The following is an 18,273-nucleotide window of genomic DNA, read 5'->3' on the forward strand; positions in this document are numbered from 1 at the left end:
TTATGTCACTAAAGTAATCACTGAAGACAAAGCCTGTATCACACTATAGGGTCCAAAGACTAACTAGGATTTTTTCACAAGCAGGTATTCTGATTGCTACAAATCTTATAGCTTTCAGTATCCTTATGAGGGATAAGAACAAAGCCGGGTGTTTATGCCCCCCCTCCCCCCCCCCATCCTCGAACACAGGATGTTCCTGCCTAAGACAGATTTGTCATGGTTCCATAAATATACATTTTGCAGCAAATTTGTATTTCCCTTAAGTGTGCTGATACCCTGATAACCACTCATGCAGCCTAAAGAATGATTACTTAGCTACGTGGCATTTATGTAAGCTGAACCTACTTAAATGGATACGATTTCTGTGGCGGGTAAATAACTTAACCTGTATAACTCTGTATAGGGAACCTACTTCTTTCTTCTTCATTAATTATCTTGTAGTTTGTTTTTTAATGTCTGCATTGTTGTACTATATTTACCATTCTTAATTTTTGCTATTCAGTAGTTAGTAGGAACTTCTTTCTTTGTGCTTGTATATTTAATGTAGTTTTGACATGTTCCCTGTACTTATGCTTGCTTTATGAAGAATTTGTTTACAGTTGCAAATTAGTTTATTTTTGCTTGTCACCTAGGTCATGTCTGAAAATGGTTCCACGACCAGCTCACCTACCTGGTCAACAAAGATAAAGTGAAATAATAGTAAAATAACCCGTCTGGTAAACAAAGTTATAACTACATTACTTACTCATCCACCTGTGTTGTTTCTGCATGCCTTTTAAACATAACTGTATTATGTTTTTCCTTTCTGAGGAAAGAGAGTTTATGCAAAGCCTGCTTTCATTGTTGCCTAGGAAATAAATCAGTTCAAAGGCTTATTTATACCAGATTCTGTAAATAGGACATTTTTATATTTGTCAGGAGTTTTATATTAGTGTGCACTTGAGTTTACAGCCTCTGAGGTAGTATGCCCTTGTTTTGTTCAGTAGTGTCACATGTGTCTGTATTCTGTTGTAAAAGACTTGCTTAAAGATTTACTGTGTAGGTTGCATTTGGGTAACCATTTGAAATGTCGGGTCCCATCAGAGCGAGCCCCGAAACACAGGACGGAATGGCTGAAACTGTTTTACATTTGCTAAGGCTGAGATGGCCATTTCTCTGGATATTCTCTTTTTTTCTGAGGTGTGGTGGTCTCTTGAGTTGGTATATGTAAGTTTGGGGTTGTGGAGGGCTTGCCCTCTACAAATAAGTTTAGGGGAGAAAAGTAACATTTCAATAGGGAGCCTTGCGTTTGGTATCTTGAAGATTTGTCATTGGTGACCTAGATTTTGATGTGGCTGCAGGTAAGTCAAAGTCGTATGCAGGATGTGAAAGATATTTGCAAGGAGATGGGTACCCATTATGTCCCTGATTATTGCATTAATTTCAAACCTTTAAAAACCTGGGTGTATAAAGTGAACTTGTGCATCTGTTTTACGTAGTTGTGCAGTTTTGTACCACTTCAGGAATTAATTATTAACTAAGTATGTCATGGTATTCATTCAAGAAGGCCTTGATGTTATTAAGTACTGCATTACCTCTTTGTGTGCTGCTTTTTATGAACCTAGTTTGTAATGTTTTTTTTCCTTTGCAGATGCCCAGCTGAGTTTGTTGGAGAATACTGCCAGTATGAAAATCCATGTCAGAAAATAAAGTGTCTCAATGGGGGGATATGTGAGCCTTCTTTAATGAGCAATGGTCCTGTGTTATCAAGTTGCAATTGTCCATTAGGATACACTGAAGAAGACTGCAGCAAACCAGTGCCAAATGTTTGCTCTAGCAACCCCTGCCAGAACCAAGGGACCTGCCATCTGTTAACCTTAGAAATATATGAGTGCATCTGTGTCTCTGGATGGACAGGTAAAGGAAGAATTGTCAGGGGAATCTGCAGTATCTATTCTGTTGTACTTTTGCACATTAACCAGAATGGCAGTCAAATATCACTCAAGTATTTGCTTGGCTGCTTCATTTTTAGTTGCATTTAAAGTCCATGTACGTGTCTATGTTTTTAGTAATATTCAAATCTAGGTTTATGGAGTTTGGTTTTGCCAAACAAGATGTTTTAATTGGTTGGTAGTGACTTTGCAAATGATTATTTCTACAGAATTTCATATAGTGTAAATTTTACATTTTCCTGTAAGCCAGAGTTTGTGATAAGAGTATGCCCTGTACAATCTGTTTTATTCTTCTAGAACTGCACAGGGCATAGGCCTCATTACGGAGATAGAACAAATGAATGACTTAATTTAACCTGCTATATGAACTAGCTGTTCAGGCTACAAGGGAATATCAAGGGTATATGGATAATTATGGACAGGTAACTTCAGCCAGTCAGTCAGCATGTTTTTGATAGCTGAGAAGGAGTAGGAGTACTTGGAGAATAACCTTACAGGTACAGAGAAAAAACAAAGACTCCACAAGGATAAGTTCATTTCATAGGTGAATATTAGGCTATTAGTCTGAAAACTGTTATAAGTCTAGCCAACATCTTAAAGTTAGAATCAAACACTGTACTTTGTATGCATGAGGTAAAGACCTTGACCATTGTGCTAACCCCCCCCCCCCTTCCAGGAGATAGAGATCTGGTTTGTGTCCTCATCCTTGGAGCTGCGAGGTAAAAGCATCAACTACTGAGCTACTGTGTTACTGAAGCTGTCACAGTAATAGTATAGAAACCACCCAAAAGCCTTTGCATCAATGCAGTTTTTATTCTGATACCACCTCCACTGGGGGAATATCTTTTCTTCCTTTAGTTGTGCATGTCAGTAAAAGAAAAATAATTCAAAATGCACAGTGGACTCAGAAACACTAATAAAAATGTTTAATCTTACAAAGCTTTCGGGATTTTTCCTTTCAGCAGTATTAAAAAAAAAATTCCAAAAAGCATCAGTTACATTAATACCAAATTTAGATTTCATCACAAAACACAGCCTCCAATCAAAACACAGAGTTAATTAAGTTTAGTAAAAGATTTTAAAAAAGTATTCACTACATAATTTTTAAAAATGATCATCAGAAAACTGCATCACCTGCTATTCTTAGGCGGTCTCCCGTCAAAGTTCTAACCAAGCCCAACCCTGCTTAGCTTTTAACATCAAACAGTATGAGGTTTATTCAAGGTAGAACTGTCTAAGCAGATAAAGACACTTGATGTACAAGTTATTTCAACTTATTTTGTTTCTGTGTTAAAACTGGTTTTAAACTAACAGCTGGGTTAATACCAGGTTCATACATAGTCTGCCTGTAACCGTAAAATCCATTCATATTCAATGCTTTCTAGTTTATTATTAAAATCAACACCTCTAGAGCTTTTAACCAATACATAAATAGCCTTAAAGTCAGATATATGATCAGAACCATAGTTGGACACATGCTTAGCAAGAGACTTATTGGTAACTTTTCTCCTTCTGTCCAATTGATGTTCTATAATACATTCTTTTAGCTTCCTGGTACTTCTTCCTACATAAAAACTAGGTACACTTTGAACAAGTAGCCATATAGACTATGTTACTGGTACTGCAAGTGGCAGTGCAGTTAAATCGAAAGATCTTTCCTGTAAAAGGATGAATAAACTTGTGGTTACTACATTTTACTTTGCAACAAGTGCAGTTGTAACAGGGAAAAGTGCCAACCTTATTATTAGATTTATATGCGGCAATTTCCTTAACATCTTTATAACAGAGACATTGTTTAAGGTTTTGACTATTCTTGCATGTAAAACTAGGTTTATTACCAGTAATCTGTCTCAATTCAGTTAGAGCATGTAATGTTGCCCAATTATGAGACAGTCTTCCTTACTCTATATGTTCTATTAAAGATAGTAATACATCTTATCCCTGTTTGTTCATTATTCCTAGAAGGCATGAGCTCTTGTTTCACATTACTTGTAAAGTAAGGTTATTCAGCTCCTTGTCTGTCACTAATAACTTCACATTTTAATCCTTGTAACAGTTCACTTTCATAGCCTCTATCCTTAAATTCTTGTATCATATTATCCATCTGTTCCATACAGAAGTTAATATCCATGTTCATTCTACTGACCCTTAATATTTGACTCTTTGCAATTCCTTTAAAAATATGATTGGCATGCAGATATCTGTTAGCTTGTACTTCTTTTCTGTATATGCTGGTGGACAGACTAGCTTCATGTTTACCAATTTTTCCATGTGAAAAAAAGCAGAATTCTGGATGGGAGTAATTCATCTTGAACTTAAGAACGCTAGTAATATTATCTAAATAGCTGACAAGGTCGGTCAGTTCTTGCTCACCCCCTCCCCCCAAATAAGGAAGATGTCATCCACATGTCATTTAAAAAACGGAATGCACTTTGAAAAATGAGAAGTAGGACTAAAGACGTATTCAACGTCTCATTAAGGGCCAGGTTAATATATATGTTTGCCGTGGGAGTACCCATCGCCACACTAGATATCTGATGATAAACTTAATTTTCAAATGTGAAAACATTGCTGGTCGATAAAGTTTCAAGCAACTCACATATAGTTTTAATATTTCTTCCAGTCAAAGTATTTGCCGTATAGAAAATCACAAACTGTATCCACCCTATACTCATTCTGAATAACTATGGACAGGGAATTGATGTCAAGAGTAAAATATAGTTGGTGTTTTATTTAGATTGAGACCATTCATAAAGTTTACAGAGCTTATGTGTCTTGAATATAACTCTGGACAAATATGGCTCAGAACCTCCTCTAACTATATAGAGATAGGCTCAGTCACCCAGCCTCTTCCTGATATTATGGGCCTCGTAAGTAGATGTCTAAGGACTTTATGGAATTTGGGTAACCCATACAAAACTGATGTAATTGGATGGATTGCAATGAAATAGTTAAATAATTCAATAAGAATGTCATTGCATAGCTGCAGATCATAAACAGACATATCCACTCTATGCACAGTATTAGACAAATCTATGTTATTAATTCTCGTAAAAGTTCTTTTATCTTTTAAAAAAAATCATTCATCAGCATTGTATGTAACCTGGCCCTTATTCAGTGGGAAGTTGAATATGCCTTTAATCCTACTTCTTGTTTTTCAGTGTACATTCCTTTTTTCTAAATGCTTTGTTGATGAAATCTTCCCTGTTTGGGAGGGCGGTGAGCAAGAAGTGAATGACTTTGTCAGCTGTTTAAATAATGCTACTAGCTTTCTTAAGTTGAAGCTCAATTACTTCCATGAAGAAATCTGTTTTTTAGATGTTAAAATTGGTAAACATGAAGATAGTCTGTCCACTAGCTTATAAAGAAAAGAAGTACAAGCTAAAAAGTATCTGCATCAGAAAATATGCATGCCAATCACATTTTCAAGGCATTGCAAAGAGTCAAATGTTAAGGACCAATAGACTGAACACAGATATTAATGTCTGCATGGTCAGATGGATAATATGATACAATAATTTAAGGATAGAGGCTATGACATTGGACTGTTACAAGGATTAAAATGTGAAGTTATTAGTGACGGACAAAGAGCTGCAAAACCTTATTTTATGAGTAATGTGAACTAAGAGCCCATGCCTTCTAGGAATAATGAACAAACCGGGATAAGGTATATTATTACTACCTTTAATAGAAGAACAGATGGAGTAAGAAAGATTGTCTCAGATAACTGGGCAATTTTTACAGGCTGTATCTGAACTGAGATAAATTATAGGTAATAAACCTAGTTCTAAATACAAGAATAGTCAGAATCTTAAACAATGTCTCGTGTTACAAAGATGTTAAGAAAATCGATGTACATAAATCTAATAGTAAGGTTGGCACTTTTCCCTGTTACAACTGTATTTGTTGCAAAGTAAAATGTAATAATCACGAGTCCGTCCATCCTTTTACAGGAAAGATCTATCAATTTAACTGCACTGCCACTTTTAGTACCAGTAATATAGTCTATTTAGCTACCTGTTCAAAGTGTACTAGTTTTTATGCAGGAAAAAGTACCATGAAGCTAAAAGAACGTATTACAGAACGTCAGTCGGACGTAGCGTTTAGTGTCCTTGTCCACCTCTTTATCAGTAGTTAAAGGAATTTTCCCCACCCCTCCGCTGTGGGAATCTGTTGCAGTCATTCACTTACTCCTTCACCAAGAAAGTAGTCAGGGACCTCATACCCCTCTTTTTTTTCTTTTTTCTTGGTAGTGAGCCAAGCTGCTGTAGTACAGGGAATTTCTAACTTTAACTGTAGTAATGCCCGCTTTCATGGAATTGCATGTGAAGTCATTCATATTCTTTCTAGAAGGCATTCTGATCAAACATCTTATGGAGGCTAGAAGCACATGCACATTGTCTTGTTTGTGTTGTGCACTGAGCATTCAGCCAAAGCTTAATATATTACATGGTGTTTGAAGTAAGAAGTATTTATAGATTTGAAGAAGTGTAGTTGTTCTTAATAAATTGTGTGTTTGGAAGACTGGGAAGTGGTACAGTACTTTGTGTTCAGACACCAGCTACAGGCCAAAGAAGACTGTATTGCAGGTTAAGCACAAAAAGTACTTTTTGTACATTTTTGAGTGTTTGCATGTGGTTTTAACATACTAAAGATTTGTATAAAGATTTTTATGAAATTTTAATTTAATAAATAGATATTTTAATTTTAACATTAATATTATATGATGGTTAATCAATATACATGGTTTTAGTCATTGTTGGTAAGGTCATTGTGCATCTATTGCTTTAATAGAAAGTTTTTTAACTAATTGTATGACATCATCACTTTGTATTATGGGTATATATGGGCTGGGTTTCTTTTGTTAATTGTTCTGAGGAAGTCCCTACCAGGGGAAGAAAGCGCTTAACCTGCAATAAAGTCTTCTTTGGCCTGTGGCTGGTGTCCGAGTGCTGGTTGTATTGGTTTTGGAGTTTGTTTTGGTTACTGTTTTTTACAGTACTTTGTGTTGCCATCCGAGACGACAAGAGGTTCGTTGGTTCTGTTCTAATCTGGGGTACCTTCTGTCTGGAGTCTGCATGTCCACTCTGCATCTACTTGAGTTTTCTCCAAGTGCTATATTTTTATTCCCCAAAGACATGCAGTAGTTGAATTAGCTTCCTCAGAATTGCTTGTAGGTGTGCATGTAGTTTGTGAGAGTGGAAGTGTGTATCCTGCGATTGACCTGCATCCTGTCCAGAATTACTCCAGTCTCAGTGTTTTGTGTCCATTGGACAATGTGATAGACATTGATGCCCCATGGTGATGTACATGATTAAACCAATTATTGGAAAATGGAGGGATATATGGACAGATTGGTGGGTGGATGGATGAAAGTGCAATTTATAGAGTAATAGTAGAGGGGGGGGGGCACAGTGAATTGTTTGGATTAATATTTTGATGTCCTGCTCTCTCCCACCCTTACTCAGAAATGTCTTTCAGAAAAAAAATTCAGGATTTATTTATGGAAAATTTAAAAAAATGTCATTTCATAGGTGTGAAATTCTAAAGTATGGGATGCTTGAGCATCATCAGTTTGGAATTTTGACTGGAGTCTAGAATATTTTAGTGTACCAGTCAATATGATGATTGGATATATGTATTTTAAACACACAGTATGAAATCTTTGAGTGATCAGCACAGTGTACAAAAGATCCTGTGCATCCTGTTAAGAAACCTCTCTCTAAATCAAACATCCTATAAGTGCTGATCACAGTATCCTTTCCTGTGCCTGCTTCACTAAACTCTCCTAACTTGGCAAGTTAAGTGGTATGATCTCAGCAATAAAAAAACAATCAACCATGAATTGTTTTTGAAATCCTTGTTATACGTGATAGCTTGGAGAAATTTTTAAAAACTTATCTTTAGATATTTCCATTGGTATGTTTCCTTAGTACCTTAGTAGTTGTGCAAGGGGTATAAATACTACCTTTCTTGAAACCTGTTAGCTTCTGGTTCCAAGGATTGTTTTGCCAGGGAGAGGCATTATAAATAAAAAGTTGTCTGCATGTGTGATAGGATTAGAAAATGTTTGTAGATAAATACACCTTTTAACTTCTTCCAGTATGCTTTCACCTTTCCACATTCCGGGGCCATGTGAAAAGATGTGCAGTGTTTTCCATTTACAGACTAACTTGTAATATGTAAAGGATGTAGTTAGCATGTCTAGGGCTTTTTCCATGCAACCAAAGGTTCTCCTGTTTCTTATTTAGAATTTGTGAGCAAAAATCTTGTTTCCATTTCTATTAAATGAGTGAAAAGTAGTTACACATTATATAGTTTTTGGTACATATCAGAAATAATGAAATTCTTTATGTGATACATGATTTGAAGACTAGTGATTCTGCAGTTGTGATAGCTGGTGGAGTTGGGGTTAGTTGATTTTTTGAGAAATGGATCGAAATAGATCTTAACTGGCTTTAGCTTGGGTAACCTTTAATTTTAGATTAGGGAATGTCTGTGGGTGCAGCTGTCAGTTTAGGATCAGCTGCTCCTGTCTGGAGGGGAAAACTTTATTTTTGAAAGTATACATAGTTATGTGTATTTGTTCTACGTTAAGAGGGGATGGGGTTTGAAACTGTATGAAACTTAGTTTGAGCATTTTCATTGAAGCAAAAAAGCTTGCAAGGTGTGATATGGGTTCTAATGAAGATGAAGCAACAACACAAGAGGTCAACCTACCAGATATTAACGTATGCATGTAGGCTGAAAGTTGGAAATGTGCATTCAAAAAACTGTCATGTATAATAGATGGGCTTTAATAGCTTTCTATTATAATGGTACTCTATCCATATTATCATGAAATATAAATGGGCATGCAGGTCAAGACAAAAAGCAGAGTACTGAATTATATTAAGAAGTGTAGGAAACAAATAGCAATGTTGCAGAAGACACATTTGTATAGAAATGAGCATGCAAATTTGACAAAGGATTTCATTGTGGACATTCAGCAGAATATCAGGGACAAAGGGTAATGGGCAGTAAGGCTGATTGCTGGAATGGGCTTAAGTAGTAACAGAATAGAAAAAAAATAATAATGGTAGATTTGTGGTATTAAGAGATTATTGGTGTAGAAGGAGTAGGATTACACTATCATGCATTTATATTCCACTAAAACTGCTGTTATGAACCTCAAGAAATGTTTGAGAGAAATAATAGGTTTTCTGTAGGAAATTTTATTTATGGATGTGGACTAGTGAGGATAAATCATGGGGAAATAAGAGAATACATTTCTGAAGAAAAATATGAGAATATTTGGTATGGAAGATGTGGCTTCTGTAATAGGAGCAGATACATAATTTACACATTATTCCCCAATGTACAATGACTGAGCTAGAGAGGATAGAACTTCTGTTTCACAGGCGCACGTGTATTTAATTGAAAGCTTTGAAACACATCCAATAACTGTTTCAGATCATGAACCAATAAAAAACAAAGATACATATGCATGCTAGTAAAGTAAAAATGAGACACTGGCACCTTCCTTCTTATCTGTGAAAGGGAGAGGAATTTAAAGAATGGATAATGGAAATTATTTAAGATTTGTTAGGGAAGATAGAAGTGTGTTCAGAAGGGTTAGCTAGTGTGTGGGATAATGAAAATGGAATTTAAAACATGGAAGAAAGAGAGAAATACTGGGGGAAAGTAATAGGAAGTATTGGTTTGATTAAGGTTAAAGTATTTATTGCAGAGTAAGGAGAGTCTCACAAGTCAAGAAGAGGAACGACTATTCTGCTAAAGGGAAAATGAGGGAGTATTTTGATAACATACCTGAGTTTAGAAATTTTGCTGATGTTCTTCGTGTTTCACTGTTGCAGTCATCACATTTGGGTTATCTGCCTGCAGGTAGCCCTCAGCCGGCCTGAATATCAGAGTCTTCGGATTTCTCTGTCGGATGCTGTCTCTTCTTCCATGACGTCAGTTGTATAAAGCATGCAGCCGACTCCATTACATCAGTCTTTCTTGCCGTGCAGTGCCCGAAGCAAAAACAGTTCGCAAGTGCCGGTCGGCCGTCTCCTGAAATTTTTGTTTTCGAGTTTCAGACCCGAAGTCTTCAAAAAAGATAAGTACCCCGTTTTGGATCCTTTTTCTTGCTCCAACCAATGTCAGTAAAGGTTAACAATTGTCTTGCCTGTGGAAAGCAAGTACCTCAGAGATTTTCATTCTTACTGCATCCCCTGTTTAGGCCCAGACCACGACATCCCTCGCTGTCGGTTTTGTTCCTTGTTTAACCCCCGAACTATTCATCGTCGGGCTATTTTTGCAGCCAGTTACTTTCGTACTCGATCTCATTACTCTGAAATGGCTTCGTTAAGCCATCCGACTGCCGATCTTCCAAAAAAACGTAAGGATAAAGACAGAGACAGACCACATAGGTCCAAAACTGCCAATGATGCTTCCGTTAAGCTAGTCACCAGTCCGCCGGTACTCAGTGAGGTGCTTTTGCAGCCTCTGATACCCGCTACTTCAGATTCAAAGGCCTCTGCTGAGACTCATTCAGAGTCTGGTATGCTACGAGATGCTTCTTCAACTACGGAACCTGCAGATGTCTCTACCTTGGATGGGTCCGGAGCCGCTATGCAGGAATCTGCTTCTAAGGATGTATTCAGACCTACAGATATTCATATTAAACCAATGCCATCATTTTCATCCAGGCCAAAAACTCGCACTACGCCTAGAAAACCGGCAACCAAATTGCAGGGTCAGGCCCATATGCCTCAAAAACAAATGCTTAGAATGGCTGAAGACCTTATTACCTTAATTAGGGGAAGCCAGCCTTCCCCCTCTAATAGACCTAGAACTGAATTTCTTTCTGATTCTTCTGATCAGGAATCTGATATTTCTGCTCCTTCTGATTACCAGGATTTGCCCTTATCTACTTATGAGGATTCTGATGCAGAGGATTCCATTCCGTCTGCTTCCCCTCCAGAAGATCTTTCTTTCAGTGAAACCTTGCATACTCTTAGGGAGTATTTCCACTGGGAAAGCCAGGATTACTCTGAGTCCAAAAAGAGACTTAGTGAATTACTCCTGCCTCAACACAGGCCTTTAGCTATCCCTCCAATTCTGGACATTGTAGATGATGCTTTCTTGGAATCTAGCCTTACCCCAGACACTTTACCTCCAGCTCCCAGAAAACCTGACAGGTACTACAGAGTACCTGACTCTCACAAGTTCCTCTTCAAGAATCCTTCTCCAGATCCAGAGACCATTTCACAAGGACCAAAAGGCATTAAGGCTATTGCTGCCAAAAATCCAACCCTTTTGATAGAGATTCTAGAGCCTTAGACAGATTGGATAAGAAGGTATACACTTCTGCTGCTTTGGCATTAGGGCTTTAAATTGACAGTTTCATATGTTAAAGTATCAGCAGCATATTATGGGACTACTTAAACAGAAATTGATGTTGATTCCTGACTGTGCTGAACACAAAGACTTACAAGATGTAATGCATTCTGCAGAACAAGTTGGTAAACATACGTTGCAATGTGGTTTTGACTCTTTAGAAGCATCTTGCAGGGCTGCTGTCACTGGGTCTGTACTTAGAAAGCTTGCTTGGCTTAAGGAACAAAACTTACCAGATCATGTTAAAGCAAAATTGCTGGATGCTCCCTTAAACCAAGACCGCCTTTTTGGCAACAAAGCAGAAGTCCTCAAAAGGATGGAGGAAAAGCTAAATCTATGCAAACTGTTAAAGATATCCTACAAGTACAGCCTCCCTAATTCAGTAGGCATTGACCTTCAAAGAACTGGTCCTTTCCAGTCCCTTCCAAGCCTTCTCAGTCCAAACCCAGGAACAGCAGACCACCTAGGCTACAGTCCCAGATTACGCACAGATCTAAGCAGTGGGGGGCTCCCACTTCCAAAGCAGGGAGTAGTAAGCCACCTCCCTACGGAAAAATGGCACCATGACTTAACCTTAAACCTTCCAAGCCCTGCTCAACTACATGCTCCCTTAGGAGGAAAGCTCGCCCTGAATGCAAGAAACTGGGAACTCATTACCCAGACAAATGGGTTTTGAACATAGTTTCCCAAGGATATAGATTCCACTTCCACACATACCAACCCCAAATGGTTGGCCAGACCTACCACCAAATCAATGGGTGGAGGTCCAACAGCAGGTTCTCTCTCTTCTCAGTATCAGGGCTACTCAGCCTGTACCAGCAGAACAAAGGGGACAAGGTTTTTATTCAAGACTTTTTCTGGTACCCAGAAAAGACAACTCCTGACGTCCTATCCTGGACCTCTCTATTCTCAACACCTTTCTGGTGGTTCCAAAATTCAAAATGCTAACTCTTCAACGGCTTCTTCCTATGCTAGCCAAGGATGCCTGGCTGGCAACCCTAAACTTAAAGGAAGCTTACCTGAACATCCCAGTAAGGGAATCTTGCAGGAAATATCTACGCTTCAGGGCAGGCTCCATGCACTGTCAGTTCTCTGCACTTCCCTTTGGCTTATCTACTAGCTCCAGCCATTGCATTTTGCAGGCAGAGAAATATTCAAATTTACCCATACTTGGACGATTGTCTGATTCAGGCAGAAAGCCAGGACTTGCTTTTACAACACCTGGCATTCGTAAAGAAATTTCTAACCTCACTGGGGTACACCATCAATGAAAAGAAATCTCACCTAGTACCCTGCCAACAGATTGTATTCCTGGGAGCAAGCTTGAACACAACTTCCCAGATGGCGTTCCTCACTCCAGAGAAACAAGTTTATTTGACAACCTACTTCAAACTATTGGCCACAAAACCCCAGCTGTCTGCAAGGAAAATACTGCAAGCCCCTGGGGTTCATGGCCTCTTGCATTCTACTAATTCCATATGCAAGACTGCATATGAGGAAACTTCAATGGTATCTAAAAAGCCTATGGTGTCAACATTCTCAGGATCTGAAAACAATGATTTCTATCATTCCTTGTATAAAGACAGAGTTTTTTTGGTGGGCAGAGGCTTGCTACCACAACAAGGGACTCCCTTTCACTCAACCCCCTGCCGCCCAAACCCTGACAACAGACGCATCAGACTATGCATGGGGGGCTCGCATGGCAGGGCAGTGCATTCAGGGCAAATGGAACCTGAGACAGATGCACCTGCATATCAATCAAAAAGAAATGTTAGCTATACAGAATGCTCTGACAGCCTTCAAAGACTGTATTCTTCCAGAACATCTATTGGTAAAGACAGACATGCTCTGACAGCCTTAAAAGACTGTATTCTTCCAGGACATCTATTGGTAAAGACAGACAACACCACAGTTATGTGGTACATAAACAAGCAGGGGGAAGCCACTCATACCCTATCTGCAGACTAGCCATGGCTCTGTGGAACACAGCCTTGAGCTACCAAGTACACCTACAAGCTCAATTCCTGCCAGGCAAACTAAATTCACTGGCAGGCGACGTAAGCAGAAATCTCATGGACCCACATGAATGGAAACTAGAACCCAAAATATTTAACCTCTTGAGGAACAAATGGGAGACTCCAGAGGTAGATCTGTTTGCCTCCCCTCAGAACTACCAGCTGAACAAATTCTGCACAAGAACTCCCCACAGTCCAGCTTGAAAAGTGGATGCCCTGTCCTTTACCTGGCAAAGGTAAAGGATTTATGCCTTTCCCCCTCTGCCTCTCCTCTCGAAGGTTCTACTAAAGATCAAACAGGACAAGCCAAGGACGATACTTTTTGCACCAGACTGGCCACGCCAGCACTGGGTACCCCCTCTTGCGCAGTATGACACTGCTGCAACCGTAGCACCTGCCTCAGACCCCTTCTCTGCTGTCCCAGCAGGCGGGCCAGATGCTGCACCCCCAGCTTCAAACCCGGAACCTTTGCAACCTGGCTAATTCCTTGAGCTCTCCTCTAGCATCCCCTCAATAAGCAGGTGTGGGATGTCATTCTGGAGGCAAGGAGGCCTAGTACTAGAAAATCCTATGCTGAAAAGTGGAAAAGATACTGTTCCTGGAGCCAGGCTCAGAGGATGGGCACAACGAAGCACAGCTTACCTCATATTCTACAGTACTTAACAGAAATGCTCCACAAGGGCCTATCCTTCTCATCAATTAAAATTCATGCCTCTGCCATTTCAGCACATTATAATACTGAGCCACCACTCTTCTCTCACCCCTTGCTAAAACAATTCCGTGGAGGGGCCAAAAATTTAAGTCCCCCCAGGAGAGCTCTGACTCCAGCCAGGGACCTTAACTTTGTATTGGAAAAGCTCACTCTTCCCCCCTTTGAGCCAGCTGCAACAGCAGAGTTGAGATTCCTTTCTTGGAAAACAGCCTTCCTTCTAGCCATCACTTCAGCAAGAAGAGTGTCTGAATTACAGGCCCTCATGGCAGTGGAACCCTTCATTATCTTCCATGTGGGCAGGGTTTCCCTCAGGACTAATCCGTCCTTTATGCCCAAGGTGGTGTCTAGTGTGGCCCTAAATCAGTCCATTCATTTGCCTACTTTTTTCCGTAATCGACAAAACAAAGAAGAACGAATGCTGCACTCTCCGGACGTGCACAGACAACTTAGATTTTATTTGGACAGGACTAGCCTCTCAGAAAATCTGAACAGCTGCTTGTTGGCTTTGCTGCAGGGGCAGAGGGGAAGGCCATTTCAAAGCAAACCATTTCCAAATGGATAGCCCATTGCATTAATTTCTGCTACTATCCCACAGGGGATAAGATCACATTCCACCAGGGCTGCATCTACCTCTGCGGATTTTCTCAGAGGAGTCCCTACCAGGGACATCCTAGAAGCTGCTACATGGAGCTCTATATATACCTTCACCAAGCATTACCACATTCCTATCTTTTCTAAATCCAGAGCTGGATTTGCCAGTGCAGTCTTGCAGGGCTTAATAGCTGGCCCTAATGCTCTTTAACTTCCTCCTCCCTTCCTTAGCTTTGGGAATCAACCTAAATATGATGACTGCAACAGTGAAACATGAAGAACATAGTACAGTTGTGTGTGTGTGTGTGTGTGTCTTTCGGCTTTTCCCGGTTAGGGGTCGCCACAGCGGAACTCCGGTCCGCTAATGATTGGCAGTAGAGTTTTACATGCTGGCTTGTAGTTGTGTACACTTACCATAAATGTAGATGTTCGAGTGTATTCACTGTTGCAGTCCTGGTTACCCTCCCTCCAGCCCCCTGACTTCTCTTGGCTCTACCTTTCCTTCTTGTTTGGTATATTTATTTTTTCTGGTGTATTTGCTTTTTGATGGGGGTGTACCATACCGTATAATCTTCCTATTGTGAGGACACCTGATATCTGGGGCAAGAAAAACTGATATAATGGCGTCTGCTGCATGTTTTATACCCCTGACGACCTGACGTCATGGAAGAAGAGACAGCATCAGACGCAGAAATCCAAAGACTCTGGTATTCAGGCCGGCTGAGGGCTACCTGCAGGCAGATAACCCAAATGTGATGACTGCAACAGTGAATACACTCGAACATCTACATTTATGGTTAGTGTACACAACTGTACTTTATGCAGCTATTTTTGATAACAACTCCAGAACACAAAAACTCTTAGCACAGTGACTTGGGCAACAAAAAGAAGAAAAGCATGATGCCAGACTTATTGACCTATAACAAGAAAAATATCCAGAGATCAGTTAGAGATGCATTGTTAAAGTTTACAGGTTCTGTTCAGATATGCAAGTAATATAGTCAATCAAGGATTAAAATTACACAAGGTTAAAAGACCTAAAAAAAAGTTTATTTTATGATATTAATTTGATTTATGATATTAATACATTTTAAATCATTGAAATATTATATAGTGTAACTTTGAAGGATTCCAGATATTACTAACAATTCACTAAAATGGAACAGATTTTACCTTAGTCCCTTACTCACATCTGGAACAGATTTAACCCTAGCCCCTTCCTGACATCTGGAACAGATTTAACTCTCGCTCCTGTCCCAGAGTCTCTAGATCAGATTTCGGCATGTCATGCCTACCTGCATCTAGAACATATATCACATTAGACCTCTTTTCCAATTCCTGCCTATAACATGGTTTTACTGTAGGCTTTTCATTGAACCTACAGCAAATTTTATCCTACCCATTCATGAGATTTAAACCATTATCGCTGTACCTCACCCTCAGTGAATTTAGCTGCAGCCATTTCCTAAAGAAAAAGCAGATGTCATACTATTTTTTTCCTGAAGATGAAACAGATTCTACCTTAGTTTATTCCCTGAATTTAAAAGCATACTTGTCTCCCTCTGTCTGACAGTGGAGAAGATTTCACTGTAGCCATCTTTGAAAATGTGATGCTGAATATTTTCAAATTTCACTTTGGACTTTTATCTTTAATCTGGAATAGATAAAATTTTGATCCTATCCCTTACCCCAGTACTCATTTTACCTTATCCTCCACCCTGAACACCGAAGCAATTTTCATCCTACTTAATTTTTTGAATTTGGAGTACATGTTTCATCCTACTTAATTTTCTGAATTTGGAGTACATTTTCTCTTGACCACCTTTCCTGAATTGAGGAGATTTCTCTTTGGCCTACTCCATGATTTATAAAGCATTATGTTTAAAGAATTTGCTGTAGTTCCATTTTGAGACTCGTAGTAGATGTCGTTCTAGTTCTCTCCCAATATCTGAGTTATATTTCATCCTGTCAATGTTTCTTTGTCTGGAGGAAAGAAAGGGAAAATGGAGGGAGACTTTCACTGTATAGCACTTAGTGGTGGCTAGAAGAAGCCTTTAACTGGAACTTCATGTGGAGCCAAACAGGCATTCTCCTAAAGTAACAAGGTAAAAAAATCCTTTTTGTGTTACGTTGCCTTAAACCCACAGCCTTTGCTTTGTCCAGCAGTCTTTAAAACCACTCACTGAAATTTGCAGGCCTTTGTGCCTTGTAGAGAAACAGATAAGCATTTATTGGGGGGAGCCCATGGGATATCAGGATAAGCAGAATGCAGGTGTTTGTGATAGACATGCTACTGTGGTACATTGGGATGATGCAACTGGAAGGAGTAACAGATACTAAGTAAAGTGTACAAAATAATAAAACCGTTTCAGTGGCAGCACAGTGGTGTAGCAGTAAACATTGCTGCCTCACAGCTGTTTATTCTCTTGATCTTTTCCTGGTTGGCATGGCTTCTCTGCAGTGTTTGCAGGCTTTTCCTTTGCCTACAGGGGTTTTCACTGGGTACTACAGTTTCCCTTGTCATCCTAAAATTGAACTGGTGATCTGAAGGTTATCTGTAGATGTGTATGCAGTGCGTAAATGAGTGTATGCATGTGTTCTGTGATGGGCCAACCAGCCAGGACTGCATCTCTTTTACTTGCACCTGTTGCTTGGAGGAATTGGCTTTAGCTTCCTTTGATTTTAAATGTGATAAACTTGGTACTGTAAAATGAATAAAGTATCTGAGTGACCATAGTAGTTGATAGTTAAGTCTGAGTGGTACTGGCCTATTGTAATCAATCCCTTTAAAAATCTACTTCGTAGTAAATGCTTGCATATCACTAGTTCAATCATAAATGTAATTGTTGCTATTCAATGCTGTGGTCAGTCACTTGTCATATGGCTGTGCTCCGTAATGTACATTTTGTCAGCTACAGTGGCTTTATTTCACATTATCTTCTTGCTGCTTTTCTGTTGAGTTATGGTGGCAGCAAGAGTAAGCAGAATAGACCACACTTCCCTTCCCCCAGCTAAGGTTTCCAGTTCACCTTTGAAGAGCTCCAGATGTTTCCAGGACATCTGAGGGAGAGATTTTTTTAATGTGACTTGAATATGGCCTGTGGCATCTTCTGAGTGGGCCATGCTTAGAAGAGCTCCAATGCCAGATACCCAGTTGACATTCTTATAGCAAAATGTGAGAGGGGGAACATGCAGTATAAAACCACAAGAGACATAAAATTAAATATTCCAAATTCATCATAAATTAGAACATTTAAATCAGAATTATAGCCAGTTCTGGTTTATTGAAGTATCTGTATAAGGGTCTAAGTAAACTCTCCTAAAACAATGGGACTTTATGGACTTCCTGAAGGAGTTCTCAAAATCACTCACCTGAATCAGGAGTTGATCACAGAGATCTGGGGCATAATACACAAAAGAAGCCCTGTCTGATGTTACTTACCTGGCCTGTGGAACAAATAGCAACCACTCAATTGCTAGCCTGAGCTTTGCATATGGTGTCTTGGGGTAAGTGGGAGCAGCTTATGAAGAGTATGTTAGGTGAGGGTCAAGATCTCTAAGATACACCTGGCCACAACTGGAAATCAGTACAGATCCTGCAGAACTGGAGTAATATAACTAGTAAAAGAGGTACCAGTGA

General features: G+C 39.3%; 1 protein-coding gene across 1 annotated transcript in view; it reads left to right on the plus strand.

Annotated features, from left to right (window-relative positions):
* The window catches only part of LOC122813421 (neurogenic locus notch homolog protein 2-like), a 1,182,542-nt gene that overhangs the window by 533,745 nt on the left and 630,524 nt on the right, over positions 1-18,273 (plus strand). Inside the window, exon 3 of the mRNA XM_044085736.1 lies at positions 1,631-1,896. Within this exon, the coding sequence (XP_043941671.1) occupies positions 1,631-1,896 (266 nt within the window). The remainder of the gene's footprint in view (positions 1-1,630; positions 1,897-18,273) is intronic.

The sequence above is a fragment of the Protopterus annectens genome, chromosome 10.part0 (genome assembly GCF_019279795.1).
Source record: "Protopterus annectens isolate FY-2018-M chromosome 10.part0, PAN1.0, whole genome shotgun sequence".
NCBI lineage: Eukaryota > Metazoa > Chordata > Ceratodontiformes > Protopteridae > Protopterus > Protopterus annectens.